General features: G+C 39.3%; 1 protein-coding gene and 1 long non-coding RNA gene across 8 annotated transcripts in view; one reads left to right on the forward strand and one right to left on the reverse strand.

The window, feature by feature from the left end:
- Nucleotides 1–337, reverse strand: part of WARS2 (tryptophanyl tRNA synthetase 2, mitochondrial) — a 150,230-nt gene extending 149,893 nt beyond the window's left edge. For all 5 annotated transcript variants that reach the window (XM_066268121.1, XM_066268119.1, XM_066268120.1 and 2 more), the window contains exon 1: nucleotides 111–337. In XM_066268121.1, the coding sequence (XP_066124218.1) occupies nucleotides 111–200 (90 nt within the window). In that variant the 5' untranslated portion in view covers nucleotides 201–337. The remainder of the gene's footprint in view (nucleotides 1–110) is intronic.
- LOC136330778 (uncharacterized) lies at nucleotides 122–17,419 on the forward strand. 3 transcript variants are annotated; one of them, XR_010730372.1, is made up of 4 exons: nucleotides 122–259; nucleotides 5,946–6,044; nucleotides 10,439–11,030; nucleotides 11,854–17,419. It is a non-coding gene; the product is annotated as an uncharacterized lncRNA (long non-coding RNA). The 3 variants fall into 3 exon arrangements; XR_010730374.1 differs by having other exon boundaries at nucleotides 10,908–11,030; XR_010730373.1 differs by having other exon boundaries at nucleotides 216–353.
- Nucleotides 17,420–23,296: the final 5,877 nt, after the last annotated feature.

A 23,296-nucleotide genomic window follows, 5' to 3' on the forward strand; every position in this document is an offset into this window, starting at 1 on the left:
GGTACTCTCCAGGGGGAACGGGAAGAGAGAAGAAAGTGGAGGGAGAGAGTAAAGATGAAAAGGACCCAGCGGGATGGAAAACCAACGGGAAAAGGACTAGCTTTGGTTACCTGGGGCGCAGGAGCGGCCTCGGGTCGTTTGTGAAGTGCCCGGATGAAACTCCAGCACCCACGCGCCTTCCTCATTGAGTGCAGCGCCATCTTGAGTAGGGCGGAGCCTTCTCGCCTTGAGTGACGTCTGCTCGGAGAGCCAATCGCGGGTTCGCTGCTCTTTTGCTTGCTGCGCCTGCGCTCATGCCTTCCTGCGCGGGCCGCTTTGCTGCTCCCGGGAAGAGTACGGTTTTAGCGGAGCAGGCGGGGATAGGTACCGGGTGGAGCCTGACTTCTGTTTCCTTTGGAGACCTGCTCTTTGCTCCGGCTTCATGAAAGGAGAACCTCCTTCGGGGATATTAGTAGTAGTGTTTTAGACAGGAAGAAAGTCAAGGAAGTTGCTCTTCTGGTCCTGGCGATCCAAAGGGAGCTTTAAAGATGTTTCTGTAGGAATGGGTCTTCGCAGTCCAGTTAGAGAGTAGTAAGTGCCCTGTCGAGACCTATGGGGTCTCAGTCCATACGTTCTGCAGACACGCCGCTGAGGGAACAAAGACAAATCTTTTGAAGTGTACAGCCTAATGGGGTAGTAGATAGATAAATGGTGCAGCGTTCTGGGTGTTACAGAAGCACACACCAAGATTGGGAAAGAATGGAGGCTAGGGTTGTTCTACCGCCCCAAAAAATACCTCAGGAGATGAAACCTGATAGAATTGTTCTGTTTTGGGTTAAATTATAAGAAGACTTAGCACAGCGCTACTGCTTCTGTCAACACACCCCCAAAAGCTCCCAATCCGAATTCCTTTATGTGTTTTGTTATTAATCCGTTGAACTAACACTAAAAATTACATCACCATAGGGAGAGGTAGGAGATAAATGGAATAAGGATGCCCATACTCGTAAAGGAGCTGAAGTCTCTGAAAGGTTAAGTCAAAATTGATAAATTAAAACCCTACGGTAAAATCTCATAAGAGAGTTACAAAGTACTGGTGAAATTTAAGCATAATTGGTGTAGTATCAGCAGGGAAGGATTGTAGGGACGATCGTGAAAGAGAAGAGCATCTAAGGAAATCAGGTCTCATTCTTCAACAAAACTGATCAATTTGGTTTTGTCTCTTATATTTGAAGTGCTTATAGTACTCCCAAATGTGACCCCCCCCCCATTATATAGATAGGTCTGGAGCTCAGGAGAAAGGTCTGAACTAGGAAACAAATGGTAAATGGAACCAAGGAGTCTTTTAGACTGCCAGGTAGCGCTTGTGAAATAAAAGTTGGTTAAAGGAGCCAAATAGATGGTGATGGAAGATGGGTTGACTCTGGATGGTGGGCACACAATGCAATATACAGATTTTGTATCAGAAATGTACACTTTATGTGATCCTATTAACCAGTGTCATCCCAATAAATATAATAAAACTGGATAGTTGGATTATAGAAATTAAAAGGAATAGCCAAAAGATATTTTTTGTTGTTGTTGTTTAAATGAGAGGAGGGGAGATAGTGAGACAGACTCCCTACTTGCACCTGGACCAGGATCCACCTGGCAACTCCCATCAGAGGTGGATGCTCAAATCAACCAAATTATCCTCAGTGCCTGAGGCCCATACTTAGTCCAACCAAGCTATCCTCAGCACCTGGGGCCAATGCTCAAAAACAATGGAGCCACTGGCTGTGGGAGGGGAAGAGAAGCAGATGATCACTTCTCCTGTGTGCCCTGATGGAGAATTAAACTAGGGGTGTCCATCAGCCAGGCCGACACTATCCACTGAGCAACCTGCCAAGGCAAAAGATACTTTTAAAACCCCCAAAATATAGTAATACTGAAATCCAGGAAAGAGATTTGTGCAAATGGAGTAATCTTTTTAACAACATACAGTATTCCTCATAAATATGCAGTTTTATAAAATGCCTAAATGTTTTGTAATCATATACACAGCAAAGCATTAAAATACATGGTTGTTTTATGGTTATTAGTTAGATTCAGTGATCTTAGAAATTGGTAAGATTAGATTTGTGATATGCTACACCATCTGGATTGTAAAATAAAGCCTAAAAATAAGATAAGGGTTACAGCAGATAGCTGTCAAAGGCCCTGCCCATTTTACTTCCTCAAGCAGTCATTTTAAGTCTTTTATCTGCTTCATATTTCCATTGAAGAAGATAAGTTGGAACATAAGTGTAATCATTCCAATATCTGTGTTTTTTTTAAGTAAATTATCTTCAAATTTAGAAGCAATATATTGTGTTTCCCACCACAGTGGTGACCTGATGACTCTTGAGTGTCACTCAGCTAGCAAGGTTGCTTCTTGGACAAGGACTATATTTTGTATTTCTTAACATTTCCCCCAGCATGTAGTATAGTGCCTTACATAGAGAAAGCATATTTTTTCAATCTAAATTTTATTTTGACAAAGTACATGATTAATTTTCAGGGGTTGATAGGCTTTTAACCGCCAGAAGGGACAGCTGACAGTAGAAAAGACATGGACCTATTGAAAAACTAGTTATCTCTGCTTTTTACCTTGTTACAACGGCATTCTGAAACCTTTTAGTGTTGGAGAAAGTATCACCAAACAGCTCACAGTCATAAAAGCTCAGCGTCTTTCACTCTTCTGAGAAGAACGGTATATTCAGCATATTTTAATAAAAATTTTAAATGCTGACCCCAAATCTTCAGGAAAAGATATGATATCCAGTGCATCTTCTAAGAAAAATTATGTAATACACTTTTGAGATGTTTCCATACAAAAAAGGTTAACATTTTTAAAGTGTGTATAATGCAGTTAGTTTAGTTACATGAGAAGTTCACTTACGGAATATTTCATTGACCAACAATGTTTAAATGAAGCACCATTGTATTGCAATATTTTTACCATTGCTAGCATTTAGTAAGCCAAAGAATTTTAGTAAAATGAGATACAAATGTTGTATTGAAAGCAGACTTTGGAGAGACAATTAAAAACTTCTATAGTCGGCCCTGGCCGGTTGGCTCAGCAGTAGAGCGTCGGCCTGGTGTGCGGGGGACCCAGGTTCAATTCCCGGCCAGGGCACATAGGAGAAGCACTCATTTGGTTCTCCACCACCCCCCTCTTTCCTCTCTGTCTCTCTCTTCCCCTCCCGCAGCCAAGGCTCCATTGGAGCAAAGATGGCCCGTGCGCTGGGGATGGCTCCTTGGCCTCTGCCCCAGGCACTAGAGTGGCTCTGGTCGCGGCAGAGCGACGCCCCCGAGGGGCAGAGCATCGCCCCCTGGTGGGCAGAGCGTCGCCCCTGTTGGGCGTGTCAGGTGGATCCCAGTCGGGCGCATGTGGGAGTCTGTCTGACTGTCTCTCCCCGTTTCCAGCTTCAGAAAAATACAAAAAAAAAAAAAACTTCTATAGTAATACACTTCTGCACTGTGTGGCTATATCATATGTTCATGCTTACGATTTTGAGCACTTGTTTAAAATTTGATTTCTCATCAACACTTTTATTTTATAGTAAGTTCTGGTAATTTTGCTCTTTTCTTCACATTCCCGGCAAACCCTGTCCTTCTTGCAACAATAGATTGAAACCAGACTGGCAGTTGGGGAATGCTTTCTATTGCAACCATGTGTGGCAGAAGAAAGGATTAGGTTTCCTTGTCCAGGAACATCAAGGGGAAACTCCACCTCTGCAGACACACCTCTAGTCCTCAGTAATGGAGAGTTTATATCTAGTTAGATTTAAATGGGATAAGGAAAGAGTTTAAATTCACTCTTAGCTCCACTAGTATAATCAGCCCTCAAGTTGCAAAGTATCCAATTTTGTTTCTGTAATTTAATTCTAAGTGTCAAGTTGGTATTAGATGCTGATCAAGGTAATAGAGAGCTACCCTACACATTTATTCACTTAAAGGAGAATTTTTCAGAATGCAAAGACTAGATGACATCTGTGTTCAAAACTTACTTAAAGCACAGTGCATTCACTTGTGACCTTTAATTCATATTGAATTTTTAAAAGAATAACAGAATGGATTCCACAAAGAAAGCGAACCCTTTTTTTTTTCATAATTTTGGGTACAGCTATTGTTCTCTGGCCATGCTATCTTATACTGGACTCATTATAAGCACTTAAAGTGAGGCAGAGTCTACACTTGAGTGAGATAATTTCCAAGCGTCATTAAATTGTATGGGAAACCATGATAATGATTTGGAGATTGTTCTTTTTCATCTTTGTCTTAATTCTAGTTCTACCCCCCCCCCCTTTTATAGCTGGTGAAACTGGTCCAAAAGTATTAAGTACCTTGACAAACATCACACAAGGAATAAGATCAGGAATAGATGAACTTTAATTTTCAGACAAGTGCCCTACTTTAAGTGGCAGGTCTGTAAAGCTAAAATAGCTCCCGCTAGGGCTGATCCAAGGGAAAGGCTTCACCTAAACATACATCCTGTGTCATGCTTCATCATCAAAGTAACTACACGGCTAATTTTTTAAAGGGTTGCTGCTCTTATTTCTCCACTCCTAACATTAAAAGATGCTCTTGCCCTTGTTGTTGAGGAAGTGCAAATTATAGCATCTTCTTTGTATTAGGATAATCATCAGGAGGTGTATTTGGTCTCTGGGAAAGCTACTTAGGGTTTTAAGAGAGGCATTACCATCACTTTTTTCTGGAAGGTGTTTAGGAAGGAGCAAGCCTCCCTTCTTCCTTGAGAGGGGAGAACCAGAGAATACAAGGGTAAGGAGCCAGCAGGGATAACTGAGTCAGCCAGTTATAAATTATATCCCATAGTTCTCTAAATGGTTGCTCAGAGCTGCTTGCAACACAAAGAAAGAAAATCAGGATCTATATGTAGCTACAACCAGTGATCTGGAAACCCCTTCCTCCTTGCTGACCCCACCGAAACTCCCCCTCCCTTCTCCTTGAGCCCTGGGAAACCTTAAAGGAATCACGTGCCCATTGCTTAGATACTGTAAAGGTATATAACCTATAAGAAAGTCTAATTTAGAGAACTTGTGCTTTGGTGCTACTATTCTCATGTGCTCCACCAGCTACTAATAAATTCTTCTTCCTCTGTTAATTAAGTTGTCTGAATGTCCACCATAGGGATTTTTTTTTCCTGCAACAATGTTTGCTAGCAAAATTAAGGGAGAGAGTGATATGAATAGCAAAATAGGATTTTTCTCAGGATAACTTTTCCTTAAAATTAAGGCCCAAGGCGGCCCTGGCCGGTTGGCTCAGCGGTAGAGCGTCGGCCTGGCGTGCGGAGGACCCGGGTTCGATTCCCGGCCAGGCCACATAGGAGAAGCGCCCATTTGCTTCTCCACCACCCCCCTTCCTTCCTCTCTGTCTCTCTCTTCCCCTCCCGCAGCGAGGCTCCATTGGAGCAAGGATGGCCCGGGCGCTGGGGATGGCTCCTTGGCCTCTGCCCCAGGCGCTGGAGTGGCTCTGGTCTCGGCAGAGCGACACCCCGGAGGGGCAGAGCATCGCCCCATGGTGGGCAGAGCATCGCCCCTGGTGGGCGTGCTGGGTGGATCCCGGTCGGGCGCATGCAGGAGTCTGTCTGACTGTCTCTCCCCGTTTCCAGCTTCAGAAAAATACAAAAAAAAAAAAAAAAAATTAAGGCCCAAGGCTACAGTTTTTCTAGATTTAACTTCTTTCCTTAATGACCTTCTTTCCTATTCTGTGATGATGAAGACATTTTGACTAGGATTGGGAGAAGGTGGGGTGGGGAGGAGTCAGAGCAGACATAGGTGAATAATTGACCTCTGTTGCTCTTCAGAGAACTGACTCCATTACTTCTAGAGCCCTTAGATCCAGGAGGAGGGTGGATTATATGGGATGCCTCAGGCCCTGGAAGTCTTTCATATTTAATGTTTTCTCTCGGTACTCTTTGTCAGACTGATTTCAACATCAGAATACAAGTCTTCAAAGAAGATGGAGAATTGTTCCCTTGATGAAGTGTGGACCTAGAATGAAGAAAATAATTTTGGAGAAATGTAAGAGACTATTTTATTTTTTATTTTTTTACAGAGACAGAGAGAGAGAGTCAGAGAGAGGGATAGACAGGGACAGACAGACAGGAACGGAGAGATGAGAAGCATCAATCATTAGTTTTTCATTGCACGTTGTGACACCTTAGTTGTTCATTGATTGCTTTCTCATATGTGCCTTGACCATGGGCCTTCAGCAGACTGAGTAACCCCTTGATCGAGCCAGTGACCTTGGGTCCAAGCTGGTGAACTTTTGCTCAAACCAGATGAGCCCACACTCAAGCTGGAGACCTTGGGGTCTCGAACCTGGATCCTTGGCATCCCAGTCCAACGCTCTATCCACTGCACCACCGCCTGGCCAGGCTGTAAGAGACTATTTTCAATATTCCCTATCCCCACTGTTCACCCTCAGTCTTAGGACATAAGTTCTGTGTAGGAAATGGAGCTTAGAAATTAACAAATTAAAGTTTAGAAAACATGTTTGACTTTGTTGTCTCTGCATGCCACAGCTTTTCTAGATGGTGTGACCTTAAAGACAAGATATATTTGTTATCTTCACACTCAACTTTTTTTCCCAGCTACTTCAGAACTGGGATGAGCAGGCTTCTCACTTCTGAGTTTCTGTTTTACAAAAAGAACTATAGCAAGATTTCCAAAAAGCTTCCTGGAATGTCTTTTAGTTAGGCTCTTTTCTATTGTGTCTATGTTTTCAATCTACATCAGATCCCTTCCCACACCCTGTCTCTCTGGCGTAATGCTAGGATCCTAGCCATGACTACTACTTAGATCTTGATCTTTCTAAAAACAACATCAGAAGATATCTTGATCTCTCTAAAAACAGGGAGGGTGTTAACTTCACTGTCTTAATCAAATCCCATTTCCACCAGTTAGATTCCCATGGACATTAACAAAGCCCCTGACAGTTGTAATCAGTTACATTTTTTTCTTACTTTTTGTCTTTAATAAGTAGAACTGAGTATGAACTCAGAGAAAATTTATATGCTAGACCAGCGATTTTCAACCAGCATGCCACAAGAATTTTTAAAACATGCAGTACCTGACTATTTAGTCAGGGGCACTGACCTATTTTCCCTTAGATTGTCAAATAAAAAAAATCACAACAGCCAACACAACAATTAGCCATCTGGTGTAAATGAATCAAAATTATACCTATCTTTTTTGTCAGATTGGCAAAAAATATATTTTCCAGTGTGCCACAAAATTTTAGTAATTAGTTTACCTGTACTACGAGATGGAAGAGGTTGAAAATCACTGTGCCAAACCCATTACTGATCTCAGGGAACCATCTGACCTTTGTGTGATTTTTTCCCTTTTCTGTAAAATGAGTAAAAAAATGCATACATTATTGCAACTCTTGTGGTTCTAAGAACTAGTTTCTGTTTGGTCCCAAATTAGATTCACTTAGAGATACGAAGACAGAAATTACAGTCAGGATCCACATTTCAGAGCATGTGTCCTGAACTCAAGTCCCCAGCCCACGTGTGTGTGTTACGTGCTGTTGAGTTAGCAGTGACTCTGTGACTGAGTGATGTCCTAATATACTGTCCTCAACATCCCTGCTAAACTCCTGTAGACTCATGCCTGTGGCTTCTTTTATGGAGTCATTTCTCTCATACTTGGTCTTCCTCTTTTCTTACTACTTTTTATTGTTGCCAGTATTATTGTCTTTTCCAAATTATTGTCTTTTCTTGTCATGTGCCAAAAGTAAGACAGCTTTAGTTTTACCATGGCAGATGCTGAGATACAATTTTCCCCCCTTCTTTTCAAGTGAGAGGAGGGGAGATAGAAAGACAGACTCCCCTATGCGCCCCAACCAGGATCCACCCTGGGGCCAATGCTTTGCCCATCTGGGGCCATGCTTGCAACTGAGCTATTTTTAGCACCTGGGTGGAGGCTCCACAGAGCCGTCCTCAGCACCTGGGGCTGATGCACTCAAACCAATTGAGCCATGGCTATGGAAGGGGAAGAGAGAGAGAGAAAAGGTGGAGGAGGAGGGATGCTTCTCCTATGTGCCTTGGCCAGGAATTGAACCTGGGACATCAACATGCCAGGCCAACATTCTACCACTGAACCAACTGGCCGGGGACCTGAGATACAAATATTGAAAATGAGTCTCAAAATTTTTCTTAAGAGTGTGCTCCTAGCAGCTATTCTCAACCAAGTAAAATTGGCCTTGCAAGTCATCTTGTCATGTCGGGTTAGGTTTATGAAGGACAGAGAATAAGCAACTTGCCTCATCCAGCTCTGAACATGAAGTGGCTTTCCATAGTCTCTTCTCAGAGGGCAGTAAGTAGGAAGAGAATCTCGACCTAGTTTCATTCTCTCCAGCTACCTTAGGCAATGAGTCCTTAGTTTCCAACTGGCTTGCTTTCCGTTGCTTTTCAAAAATATGCTCTTTGTGTGTGATTGGTAGTGACAATGATTTGCTGACAGCTGCTGACCCAAGACAGTTCCCGGAGAGGGCTATCCCCCAGCCCTGTGTTCTTCAGGGCAGGAATGTGGCCACTGTTCCCCCATAACTCGGCCCAGAAATGAGGTGTGTGAGGGGACAGTATGTGGAGGCAGTGGCCCTGCTTCTCTCCTCTCCTACCTGTGATCTTCCGATCTTTTGGTTTCCCTCAGGGCAAAGGAACGTGTTTATCTAGCCCATAAAGGTCAGTCTTGCTCGGCCACCACCTCCCTCCAGCCCCCAGAAGTGCAAAACGACAGACAGTGGATCTGGAAGGCCAGATGGAAATATTCAGTACACAACTACTACCCCTTTGCAGAACTAGAAATATAACTGTGAAAAAAAGTGATAAAAATCTAAATATTCTTAGGATAACTTTCTAACCAGGCATTAAACTTGAAGGCAAGACCGTGTTTTCATCTTTGACATAACAAAGTGCTTGACATCAGAGGAAAGCTCAATAAATATTGGCAGTTTAATTAAATGAACAGATGAACACATGTGAGGAGAAAGAGGGAGGTGTGTGGTGAGATATTTTAAAGCTAGACAGTGCAGGGAATTGGGGAAAAACTTTTAAAGCCTAAAATCAGCTGTGGACACATTTTTAAAATCTCTTGATATATGCTTGCTTTCTTGTGGTTTGCTCTTTCCACTAAAAAGCAGAATGCATAAAATATTCTGATTAGTCGAGGGTTATTACTTAGATTCCAAATAATGTTTTATATATAAATCTAAATTACTGCTTTTCCTTCAATCTGCTTCTCTTTCTGCTTGGTCAGGTCAGATCCCTGTGGGAGGGAGAAGCATTCCTGTGGTGGGTAAAATAATTTCTATGGAAATTATTCAAAACACAATTTCTGTAAACACTATGTGAAGATATGATTTATTTCTGGATTCAACCCCTTTTCTTGCATCATCTCTCTATTTATCATCGAGTTCTCTGTTTGCCAGCATCTCCTTTTAAAGATCTGTTCATGTCAACTTTGCATCTAGGAAGACCAGCTTCCATTGGGAGGGTTGAGGCTGTGAGAAGCAAGACAGAGAGATGATGTTCCAGGAGGCAATGGGTTACTGAAAAGGATACTGGACTTAATAACCCAACCCCGCCTTCTGCCTTAACTAGCAAAATGACACTGGGGAGTTTTCAATCTCTCAGCTGGCTTTTTATCTAAAATACTAGTAATAAAAATGGGAGTGGTTGAAGCAGCTTATTGTCAAGCTTCCAGTCTTAACTGGACAAGTTTATGCTCATGCAGGTGTCACATTTTCACCCCAGGTTCTCCTGGTCTTGTGGTGGAGATAACACCTACAAGGCTGGCAGGTGAAATATCCTCCCATTTTGACAGACGGTCCTTCTGGCACCTCAGTGATTCTCTAATTATTGCATTGTGAATTTGTGGAAGATGCAGAAACTGTCTTGCATAATCAGGTATTAGAGGAATTGAACCTGAATTGTGACTAACTTGAAGAGGGTGTTGTTACTGAGAAAATGATTAGCTAATAAGACAAAGATGGAATAATGAGTTTTATAATATTATCCCATGCCTCTCCTAGGGGCTTGGGAGCGGTTTGGGAGCCAGTGCCAGGGCAGAGAGCCTGGAGGCAGAGTAAGAACTGCAGGTCGTGGGAGAACTATTTAAGCTGTACAATTAGTTAGGCACTGGTGCCAGCACTTTTATTCATTCATACAATTCACTCATTTAAAAATTATTTAATGCGTGCTTACTGTATGCCCATTAAACTAAAAGACTAAAAAAGTAATCTGTGTTAGTACAGGTACCACATATAATTCTTTTCACATGTTGTCATATGTGTCACTTGCTCTTGGCTCTAGTTGCCTAGTTCCTACTCAGAAACCTCAGAGACAGTGGCATTGGAAAGCCTGCATTTTCCTTCCCTAGTTTTCACCCTCCTTTCCTTCCTCCCCCAGCATCAGCCTCCCACCATCTCCCTTCCCCCACCTACTGTTCACCTGGACATCTGAGGTACCAGGCATCCATGGAGGATGAAGATATGGATTTCAGCATGGAGAAGCTGAGTATTGCAAAGGAAGATTTCATGTAAACTTGTCCAACTGTAACACTATAGTTGTCATTCTAGAGCACAGACACGGTAGTGTAAACTCAAGCCCCCCAAGTTTTAAAATATGAGCAACTAGATTATAGTGAGTCCACAAGGTTGCAGACAGAACAAGTGTGCACAACTTGGGGCCTCTGTCCTGGTGGAAAGGCACAGCTCCCACACTAGCTCTGGCTACGTGTATCAATTACATTGCTGCTGCTAGTTAGCACCTCAGTAAGAACAGGCCCCACATGCCTACGGTACAGATCACAGGATATAGAACTGTGGTTTCTTCTCAAAGAATAACATCTCTAGAACTTTTACCTCTCTTATCCTAGAGCTGCTTGGGAATTAAAGAAGGAAGGAAAAGAAGCTGGTCTCTAACTCTGATGTTAACTACTGTGAAACTGGTAACTTCTGTGTGACTCCAGTCCTGGTGCTGCGTTTGTGTTGTTAAAAAGGTAAGGTCTTGTTTCCTAGAGCACTCAGCTCTTATAGATTCTTAGACCTTTCCATTTGTCTGACATTTAACATCATGAAACCATGGGGTGGGGTGGAGTAGGGAGACATGATGCTAACAATGTATAAACACAGATTCTTGGGGGCTTGACATTCTGTTACCTGTTCACCTGGCAAGTAGTATTATGTGTCTACTATGTGTCAGACACCATGCTAAGTGCTAAGTACACAAAGCTAAATGAGATCTCCACACTCTTTGAGATCACAACTTAATGGGGGAGACTGCAGTTTAGTAAATAATTTCAAGGAAAACATCTTTGTATCGAGAAGATCTTTATTTTTATTATTTAATGATTAATTGATTTAAAGGGAGAGAGAGAGATAGTGATTTGTTGTTTCACTTGTTTATTCACTCACTGAATGATTCCTGTATGTGCCCCAAACTGCAACCTTGGAGTATGGGGAAGACACTCGAACCAGCTGAGCTACCCTGCCAGGCAAGAAGATCTTTTCATTTCCTTCATGTCACACATTAAGGGCAGTCCTAGAACCACTACTTACTATCTGTATGACTTTAGACAGGCTTCCTAAGGATCTGGGCCCCCATTTCCTCCCCCCAAAATGGGGAGCAGCAAAGGACAGTGAGTTCCCTGAGTGCCCTTACAGCCTGAGATGAGTAGTGGGCTGGAATTCTGAATTGGAGAAAGAGGGGATAACGGTGTAAAGGAGGCATGGCTCTGTAATTGAATAAGGTGTACAGAAAGATGAAGGTCAAGAGAATAAGGTATTAACACATCTCCCTGCTTCCACCCTTGTTCCCTTCAGCTTCTTCTGTCAATCAGCAGTCAGAGAGACCCACTGAAATGCATGTCAAGTCATAGTCAACTCCTCTGGCTTTTCATGAAGTTGGAGAAGAAACCCAAGTCCTTACCCAAACCTTGAAGGCACACGTGATCTTCATTCTTTTCTTTTCTTTTTTTTTTTTTGACAGAGACAGAGAGAGAGAGAGAGATACAGAAAGAGGGACAGATAGGGACAGACAGACAGGAGAGAGATGAGAAGCATCAATTTTTTTTTTGCAGCACCTTAGTTGTTCATTGATTGGTTTCTTGTAATCTGCATTCTTCATCCCAGCCTCCCTTTCTGGCCTCCTTCCCTGCTGCCATCCCCTGACCTTGCTCTGCCCCAGACACATGGTCTCCTCATCACTCCTCCACCCTTAACACCATCTAACATTTTACTTGATTTATTTTTTTTCTCCTCTAGATAGGAAGCATCATAAAAACAATGACTCCTGTTTGTTTCATTCTGAATTCCTTAAGTTTAGCATGTGTGTGGCTAGTAACACACCTGTAGAATGAATTACAAATAAGGAAGCTAAGCTCCAAAGAGGGAAAGTGGATGAGGTCAAAGTGCTCTTTGGAAGAACAGTCTGGACTAGTAAGTACTTAAATCATCTACCTCTGCCCCACTGTCTCTGTGATAGACAGAATAATGTGCTCCACAGATGTCTTCGTCCAAATGCCCAGAAACATGGCAGACGGAACTTTGTAGATGTGACGAAGTTAAGCATCTCGAGATGGGGAAATGATCATTTTGATTAATAACTTAACTTCTGACATTTTTCCCCTAGACTCTTCAACTCTTTTGATTTATTGATTCACTCATTTATTAATCTGTTCAACCAGCATTTACTGTGTGTATCGATATATCTGTTTTAGTAAAAGAAAACAAGAATTTGAAAGGGGAACTTTTACATGTTTATATAATTTAAGAAAAAAAGCAGTGTAATTAGCTGTTTGTGTTTTACTTTAATTTGAAAATTTCCAAGGTTTCTTTTTAATTTAAAAAAAGAGAAACACGTATTTTCTGAGAGATACTCTGAACCAAACACTATGGTACACACTAGAGATAAAGAAAAAATTTGAACTACACCCAGAGTTTAATAGGGGTGAAAAGTGAACAGAAATTTTTGTTGAATGCAAGTGTCACCAGGAAGGGAAGCTGGGTTAGGTGGAGGCCCAGAGGACAGCATCAGGGTGGCAAGGATGGCATGTAGAGAATCCTAAAAGTGACATCTCAGTTGAGTGACCTGGTTATTATCAAGGTTTGGGCATCAGTCCTGTCTACATCTGGCCTTGGCTGCTTTGCTCACTGGCGCCAGCTGTTTTACGGGTGCCTTTCTTCGCATCCTGGTGTCCAGGCCTGGTCTCTGCACTCACTGCCTCCCACGCCCTGGCATGACAGGCATTTTCAGGCCCTTTCCCATGAATCTATTTAGAGCCAGCATCCTGTGCAGCTCACGGAGTTGGAGCCCATGATGAGATAAGGGAGGGACTTGGAAGAAAATATGACGAACAAGGGCAAAGCCTAGGGGGAAATATGCATGTTTCCATTCTCTTTCCTCAAACAGGATGCTTTCACACCACTTCCTATATACAAACAGTGTGTTTCTTTTTAACACACTGTGACAATGAGATGCCTAAATTCAAATCACACAAGTGACAGTGACATGGGCTTGTAAAGCCACAAGAGACACGCTCTTCTCCCAAGATGGTGTTAGCACCCCTCTGGTATTCCATTGGCACCCTGGGCTCTCATATCACATCAGGTCCCTCACCCCTGTCCCATTTTCTGTCTTTGTTCTCCATGGACACCTGAGATCCTTCTAGAATAGCAACCAGTCTTGCTTGAGGTTGTATGAGGCATGCGCTGCTCACCAGAAATGCTCAAATAATTGCTTCATTAAACTGAATAGTATAAAACAATGTAGGTATGAATTTGGGGAAATTTTGAAACATCTGAATACAAACTCTCATTTTGGAAGGCTGGAAAATGGTTTCCAGTTTGAACGGATTATTTCTAAGAAAATATTAAAATGTTCCCACAATTCTCTAATAAATATTCACCAGTGACATTTCAGCTTTATTTGACAGGCTGTGGAGGGGGTGCAGATTAAATATTATACATAAAAAAACCCACACTATATGTTAATTGCCCTTTAACTTGTGGTTGTGTATGAGAAGGAACACAGGATATATGAGGGGAAATGCCTTGAAAACTCTAACATGATTTGCAAATATTAGTTTAGGGTTTCACACAACTACAACAGAAACTGACCCATTCACTCAGGCCCTTGCAGACTGAGCAGCAGTGTTTGGATGGGACACAAGAATGTGAGAGGCATGGTTTTTCGCCACACAGAGCATTGAATTGTTCTGGGCTCAGGCAGATGGTTTTCTATCATTGGAATCGGTCAGGGATGATGGGGGAAGTACTTAGGCTTTGCCTTCACTTAATCAGTGATGCAGGGTTTCAAGAAATTTTTGAACAATAACACTGTTCAAGTACCTAGTTAGGGAGGTCAACTCTTGATTAATTTCTAAAATTCAAATCACAGAAGTGACAGTTGCATAGGCTGGTGCTGTGTCATACCATTTCTGACTTCTCAGAAGCAGTTGACGCTAGTTGTCTTCTTTAGCAGGGATTGCTGTCCCCAGCTTTGCAACAGTCCAAGGAGCCTGTGCTTCTCCAGGGGATTGCAAACAACTTCTAAATATGCTAAAAATGAAGTTAAATATTCATTTTATTTTAATTTAAATATGCCATCCAGTGCTTGTAGAAATGTCTGTACTGTAGAATGACATGGGCAGCCGTCATATGCTGCAACTCCGAGGTGCAGCTGTGTGTTCTCAGAATGAGATGCTCATGGTCCTGTGGTCCCATGCTGTTTTGGTTATCACCTTGGCCAGCTCTGATGGTCAGCCAGTACTTAGCTCTGTGTAAGTAATTTTGTTGGTCCAAGATGGTCAGATATTTCATAAAGCCTAGTCTAGTAAGTCCTAGTAACTATTTTTTTTGTTATTGATTTCTATCATTTTTAAAAAATATCTCTATTTTTAATGTGTTTTTTTAAAATTGATTTTAGAGAGAGGACAGGAGAGAGAGAGAGACAGGAACATCGATCTGTCCTGACCAGAGATCTAACTGGCAACCTGTGAGCTTCAGGATGATGTTCTAACCAACTGAGCTATCCAGCCAGGGCTATTTATTTTTATTTTTTGCATTTTTACTTTTATTTTTCAATTAGTTTACTTTCAATATTATTTTGTATTATTAAAATTTTATTTTGTATTAGTTTCAGGTATACAGCACAGTGGTTAGACAATCACATACTTTACAAAGTGTTCCCCCTGATATTTCCAGTACCCGCCGGGCACCCTACACAGTTATTACAATATTATTGACTGTATTTGCTATGCTGTACTTTACAAGTTCTAGTAATTCTTAATCTTTCTCTAGTAAATATTGGTCACATCTTCCCTGATAACTAAGTAAATAAGCATCTACATCTCACAACTGTAATTGTGATATGAGAAAACTATTTTCTGATCTCCAGGATCCAGAGAGTAAACAACAGCACAAACAATTAGGAATGTTCAATCACAGTCGAAGAGGCAGATGTTCGGCACATCTCCACTCTAGGCTCCACTTCAAACTGTCTGCTCTATTCCTTTTTGCTTAAGCACATCTTGGTGTGTTGCCTTGGAGTTTCGATGTGTTGTGACAGCACAATAAATAATCACATAAGACAAAGCCCAACTTGCTTATCTTGTCCCTTCTAGGCCTGCTATAACTTAGAACTCAACCGTTTTCTTCCATTGTATGGAATGGCTACTGAAAAGGAAGGAGGGGAAAAAAGGAAACTCTCGGGACAGTGGGAAACGAAGGCATGATCTGCTTACCAGGGGTCTGGAAATATGCCCACGAACAGGGAAAGGGTTCATTTAAAGTACTTTTTGTTTTCAATTTTAAAAAGAATACATGTACATGGTAGAGTGTTGTTGTGAGTCGAGGGCACAGAGAGAGAGATCAGCAGACGAAATCATCATGGACTAGCAAAGGACCACCGCTTGCTCAAATGGCCCCGAGTTTTTTCTTTACTGTTATTTTTGACAATAGAGAGCCAAGCTTGAGCTTCTATGTTTAAATAATGTGGCTCATGTCCTATACATATAGGTAATCCCTCAACTCCTGTTATATAATTTTCTAATTTCGTGCCTTCTTCTGAAGGTGCTAAGGGACCTCTATCATTAAAAGGTCCTGGAAGCCAATTAGAGTCATTAACAAAAATAGGAAAGGCACTATTTTCCTAATGAATAGTTTTACTTAATGGAGGATTAGTAACTAAAATTTTCAGCTCTACTTACCGGAATTGTTACCAAAGCAATCATTGCTAAAAAACAGGTTAGTAGCATTTTCTTCTTTTTTAGTAGTTTGTAGCATTTTTTTTTACCATTAAAGGTCAGTTTTTTAAGTTGACCCCAACTTGGTATTTTAGCCTTTTCAATACCAAGCACTAATACCTTTAAGATTCTTCTTTGAAATTCATTTCTTCTATCTCAGCAATGGGCAGATATGGGAAGAATCTATTGTTCTTATTCATGTTGTTTGTTCAATTCTGTGAGCAGGACTCCAAAGAACTTCACCGGATTCTGCAATGACACAAGCAAACCCTCTTCCCCAATGTTTCATTACACTAGGTACCTATTGATCCAACTCATTTTTATGATGTATAGGTTGATTAATCTTAGAACTGTTACTTTTTGTCCAATGTCTGTCTGCAACAGTTAAATGATCTTCTCCTGTATTTAAGAAATTTAAAGTAAATAAAGCTTTGTGTAACATAATTCAAGGGGATAATCTCCTTTCTTCTCCCCCCTTTTGTTTAAGTAACATTTTTCAGAGTGCAATTACTGCATTCAATAATTGCTTGTTCTTGTGGATTATATGGAATTCTAGTAGTATGTTTAATATTCTAAAATGCTAAGAATTGTTGAAATTTAGTAGATGTATAAGCAGGACTATTGTCAGTTTTAATTGCTTTAGGAATGCCTGTAACATTAAAAGCTTTAATAAGATGTTGAATGACACAATCAGCCTTTTCTCTAGGCAAAGATGTGGCCTATCAAAAGGAAAAATAAATATTAATAAAACCATACATAAGATAGTTATTTTTAAAGAAGAAATATGAGTAATATTTATTTGTTACAGGTTATTACTGTGTTGTCCTCTAGGATTCATTCCTCTCGGTAATGGAGGAGCATTTATAATACTATACTGAGGACAGTTTCTAACAATATTCCGAGTTTCTTGCCAGGTTATTTTAAATTTTTGCATTAAATCTTTTTTATTTGTATAAAACTTAGTAGCTATTTTTATTTATCTAGTGAGTAATTGATCAACTTCATTATCTGTAGTAGACATAAGTCCTGGTAAAGCTGTATGAGAATAAATGTGTTATATGGATAGGCAAATTTTGTTCCTACAATAAAAGTTGTAACTCTTGAAACAATTTGTGTAATTCAGAACCATTATTTGAAATGTAAACAGTTTCTATAAGTTTAACTCTATGTTCTACATATTGTGAATCAGTAACAATGTTAATAAGATAGGATGTTTGAATTTTGTCTGCAGCAACAAACTACACTGATTTAAGGTTTCAGAAGCATTTTTAAGGATGACTGAAAGTTCAGCATTATTTTTACAAGCTGTTAATATATCATTTATATAATGGATTATTAAAGATTGAGGATATTTCTAACGAATTTTTTCTAAAGGTTGATTGACATAATGTTACAGTGTCGAGCTATTCAACATTGCTTATTTAAGTAATATAAACTTAGTAAGAATAGTTAGTTCTGCTTATTGTTAAAGACACAACAGCTAACATTGCTAGAAACAGAGTCAAAGATGTTTTTTGAAGTCTTAGTCTTAATAAAAACATTTTTTGCCTCCTGGGTAAGTTTAATTGTCAAATCTCCCTTTCTTTTGTTTCTGACTTAAGCCGAGGCTTCAATTTTCTGGAAGGTATTTACTAGTCCCATATCTGTGGAAATAAGAGCAAATCCTCACCCCTACATTTTGCCTACATTGATGTTGTAAATTAGCAAACTGTCCATCTAAAAAGTTCATCTTCTGTAATATTAATAAGAGGGTTAGCATTAGCATTTTGATTAGCTTGAATACAAGCCTGGTTCTCCTACTAAGTCATAAATTGCAACTCTTTCGCTTTTGAAAGAACAGTCTGAGCTAACATTTCTAAATTTTTTGAAATAAAACATTCAGAGTCCACGAAGGAGGATAGCAGTTCCTGCGTATGAAGACAGTTAGTTCTATACCGGGAGCAAGTCGTTTTTAACTCTTTAAGAGCTTTGACAGAAATTCGGTCATAGTGAGTATAAAAAACTCCTTGTCAGAAAGTTTAGACTGTAATTTTAAAAGTTACTCTTTTAATTATTTATAAGATAAATGTTTTTCTTTATTAGAGGCCAAATGACCCTTGTTATTTTCATATTGTAAAAGAAATCTTAGAGCTTTGTTAGAGACTTTCCCTAAGTCATGCAGCTTAGTGACTACTACCTAAAAAAAAAACTAATGTTGCTTAGTAATAAGAGATACATCAGCTTCTATATCTAAAAGTCTTTTGTATACTTAAGTCTATTATAGGGCATCAGAGGAACTAAATTCCTGCTTTCCTCAGTGCCTCCTTTTTCAGGATATTGCCTTACAAGTAGCCAACTGTCTGAAGTAGCTTGAGATAAATTCTTAAAATGACTTAATTTTACTTAATGCCTTAGTTTTACAAATTTGAGCATATTTTACACACAAATAAGACAATTTTCAACACAGAAATACAAGTATAACATATAACTTTAATTAATCCTAATATTTGAATTCTTATTTGATTTCAAACTTTGAATATACCTTACAATGTATTAACCAAATTAGCAAGTCTTAAGGATCCATATTCTATTCAATTTAAATTTAAATGAACGCTCCTTATAATTTCTAATTTTAAAGCAAAAAATATATGGATGAAACTATCTTTTCAATATAAAAGCTAGCATTTTTAATCTTTGTATGTAAACACTTAATTCAGGCCTTAAAAATCACATTTTAGACAACATTAAATAAAAACTAAACAGAAATTAGAATCAGACAAACCAAAGAGAAACCCAGGATTTCGGAGCACAATCAGACTAGAAAGATGCTGGCCTGATTTTAATCAGGGCATGTTCTTACAGAGGGACTGACAATGGATGAGTCTAAACAAAATTTCCCCAATAAAATTCTCTTGGCAGCTGCTGGGATATTTTCTATAGTCAGATCCAACACATGTCCCCTGCCTCACTTTCCAGGCAAAGAATAAGAAAGAAACAAAATGATAGTCCAAAGGACTGTAGCTAAAACACCGAAGAAAATCAGTATTTATTTATTTTATTATTACAAAGACTAGAGAATTCTAAGGACTTTATGATTCTTCTGTATGTCCTAATTCTAATTGAATTTGTACCAACTGATGTAAAGCTGCAAGCTTTTCTTCCTTGTGTCTAACTCCAGTGATTTGCATCCAGTCTTTAAAGACAAGCAGATCTAATCTGAGCTATAACAGCATCAATATAACCAGTTTGTTGTCCCACAGCTGCATAAGTCCCAACGATGATGAGCATTTCAAAAGTAGCTCCTGGGGGATTATTTCTGGCATTCATGCAAGATATTCAAAAAGCCTCCTCTCTCCCCCAAGATTTGAATTGTAAATATTGTCCTGGTTCCAAAACCGTACTAGCAAGTAAATCCCAATTCAAAGGAATCATTAAATGATCATTACAATAGGAAGAGATAAGACCTTGAACATATGAGGATTGAGGTACATACGTAGCAACAGATTGTTTGACTAGCTTTAAGAAAGTAAATTCAATTTGGTCAAATTGGATATTATACCCTCCCCCAAGATCTGGAGCATTAAGAAAAAAAGGCTGTCGAATAATTGGACAAATAGATGCAGAAAAATTACTAGAATTAGATTCCAAAACATCATGACGCACAAGCACCTGTTGCATTTCAGAGATTTCAGGGAATTGAAAAATCCTTCCCCTGCCAGTACCAATTAATTTTTTTTTAATAATTTTATTTTTTTAATGGGGTGACATCAATAAATCAGGATACATATATTCAAAGATAACAAGTCCAGGTTATCTTGTCGTTCAATTATGTTGCATACCCACCACCCAAAGTCAGATTGTCCTCTGTCACCTTCTATCTTGTTTTCTTTGTGCCCCTCCCCACCCCCTATCCCTCTCCCATTCCCCTCTCCCCCCCATAACCACGACACTCTTATCAATGTCTCTTAGTTTCACTATTATGTCCCACCTACGTATGGAATAATACAGTTCCTGTTTTTTTCTGATTTACTTATTTCGCTTCCTATCATGTTATCAAGATCCCACCATTTTGCTGTAAATGTTCCGATGTCATCATTTCTTATGGCTGAGTAGTATTCCATAGTGTATATGTGCCACATCTTCTTTATCCAGTCATCTATTGATGGGCTTTTTGGTTGTTTCCATGTCCTGGCCACTGTGAACAATGCTGCAATAAACATGGGGCTGCATGTGTCTTTACGTATCAATGTTTCTGAGTTTTTGGGATATATACCCAGTAGAGGGATTGCTGGGTCATAAGGTAGTTCTATTTTCAGTTTTTTGAGGAACCACCATACTTTCTTCCATAATGGTTGTACTACTTTACATTCCCACCAACAGTCGATGAGGGTTCCTTTTTCTCCACAGCCTCTCCAACATTTGCTATTACCTGACTTGCTAATAACAGCTAATCGAACAGGTGTGAGGTGGTATCTCATTGCCGTTTTGCTTTGCATTTCTCTAATAGCTAAAGAAGATGAGCATCTTTTCATATATCTGTTGGCCATTTGTATTTCTTCCTGGGAGAAGTGTCTATTCATACCCTCTTCCCATTTTTTTATTGGATTGTTTGTTTGATTGTTGTTGAGTTTTATGAGTTCTTTGTATATTTTGGATATTAGGCCCTTATCTGAGCTGTTGTTGGAAAAAATCATTTCCCATTTAGTTGGCTTTCTGTTTATTTTGTTATCAGTTTCTCTTGCTGAGCAAAACTTCTTAGTCTGATGTAGTCCCATTCATTAATTTTTGCCTTCACTTCTCTAGACATTGGAGTCAAATTTATAAAATGCTCTTTAAAACCCAGGTCCATGAGTTGAGTACCTATGTCTTCTTCTATGTGCTTAATTGTTTCAGGTCTTATGTTTAGATCTTTGATCCATTTTGAGTTAATTTTTGTACAGGGGGAGAGACTGTAGTCCAGTTTCATTCTTTTGCATGTGGCTTTCCAGTTTTCCCAGCACCATTTATTGAAGAGGCTTTCTTTTCTCCATTGTGTGTTGTTGGCCCCTTTATCAAAAATTATTTGATTATATATATGTGGTTTTATTTCTGGGCTTTCTATTCTGTTCCATTGGTCTGAGTGTCTATTTTTCTGCCAATACCATGCTGTTTTGATTGTCGTGGCCCTATAATAGAGTTTGAAGTCAGGTATTGTAATGCCCCCAGCTTCATTCTTTTTCTTTAGGATTGCTTTGGCTATTCGGGGTTTTTTATAGTTCCATATAAATTTGATGATTTTTTGCTCTATTTCTTTTAAAAATGTCATTGGAAGTTTGATGGGAATTACATTAAATTTGTATATTGCTTTGGGTAATATAGCCATCTTGATTATATTTATTCTTCCTAGCCAAGAACAAGGTATATTCTTCCATCTCATTATATCTTTTTCGATTTCCCTTAACAATGGTTTATAGTTTTCATTATATAAGTCCTTTACATTCTTTGTTATGTTTATTCCTAAGTATTTTATTTTTTTTGTTGCAATCGTGAAGGGGATTATTCTTTTGAGTTCCTTCTCAGTTGTTTCATTGTTGGCATATAGAAAGGCTATTGACTTCTGTATGTTAATTTTGTATCCTGCGACCTTACTGTATTGGCTTATTGTTTCTAGTAGTCTTTTTGTGGATTCTTTGGGGTTTTCGATGTATAGGATCATATCATCTGCAAAAAGTGATACCTTTACTTCTTCTTTTCCAGTATGGATGCCTTTTATTTCTTTGTCTTGTCTGATTGCTCTGGCTAGAACCTCTAGTACGACATTAAATAAGAGTGGAGAAAGTGGACAACCCTGTCTTGTTCCTCATTTAAGGGGGAAAGCCTTCAGTTTACTGCCATTTAATATGATGTTAGCTGATGGTTTAGCATATATGGCCTTTATCATGTTGAGATATTTTCCTTCTACACCCATTTTGTTGAGAGTCTTAAACATAAAATTGTGTTGTATTTTATCGAAAGCCTTTTCTGCGTCTATTGATAAGATCATGTGGTTTTTGTTCTTTGTTTTGTTGATATGGTGTATTACATTAACCGTTTTACGTATGTTGAACCATCCTTGAGATTCTGGGATGAATCCCACTTGATCATGATGTATTATTTTTTTAATATGTTGTTGTATTTGATTTGCTAGTATTTTGTTTAGTATTTTAGCATCTGTATTCATTAGAGATATTGGTCTGTAGTTTTCTTTTTTTGTGCGATCCTTATCTGGTTTTGGTATGAGGGTTATGTTGGCCTCATAAAATGTGTTTGGAAGTATTGCTTCTTCTTCAATTTTTTGGAAGACTTTGAGAAGAATAGGAACCAAGTCTTCTTTGAATGTTTGATAAAATTCGCTGGTATAGCCGTCAGGGCCTGGATTTTTATTTTTGGGGAGGTTTTTAATGGTTTTTTCTATTTCTTCTCTACTGATAGGTCTGTTTAGGCTTTCTGCTTCTTCTTGACTCAGTCTAGGAAGGTTGTATTTTTCTAGGAATTTATCCATTTCTTCTAGGTTGTTGAATTTAGTGGCATAAAGTTTTTCATAGTATTCTACAATAATTCTTTGTATATCTATGGTGTCCGTGGTGATTTCTCCTCTTTCATTTTGGATTTTGTTTATATGAGTTCTTTCTCTTTTTTCCTTGGTAAGTCTTGCCAAGGGTTTGTCAATTTTGTTGATCTTTTCAGAGAACCAGCTCCTTGTTCTATTAATTTTTTCTATAGTTTTTCTGTTCTCTAATTCCTTTATTTCTGCTCTGATTTTAATTATCTCCTTTCTTCGGCTGGTTTTTGTGTTGTCTTTGTTCTTCTTTTTCTAGTTCCTTAAGGTGTGAAGTTAAGTGGTTCACTTGGGCTCTCTCTTGTTTGTTCATATATGCCTGAAGTGATATGAACTTCCCTCTTATCACTGCTTTTGCTGCATCCCATAGATTCTGATATGTCATATTGTCATTTTCATTAGTCTGTATATATCTTTTGATCTCTGCACTTATTTCTACTTTGACCGATTCATTTTTTAAAAGTAT

The sequence above is a fragment of the Saccopteryx bilineata genome, chromosome 3 (assembly GCF_036850765.1).
Source record: "Saccopteryx bilineata isolate mSacBil1 chromosome 3, mSacBil1_pri_phased_curated, whole genome shotgun sequence".
In the NCBI taxonomy this organism is placed as follows: domain Eukaryota; kingdom Metazoa; phylum Chordata; class Mammalia; order Chiroptera; family Emballonuridae; genus Saccopteryx; species Saccopteryx bilineata.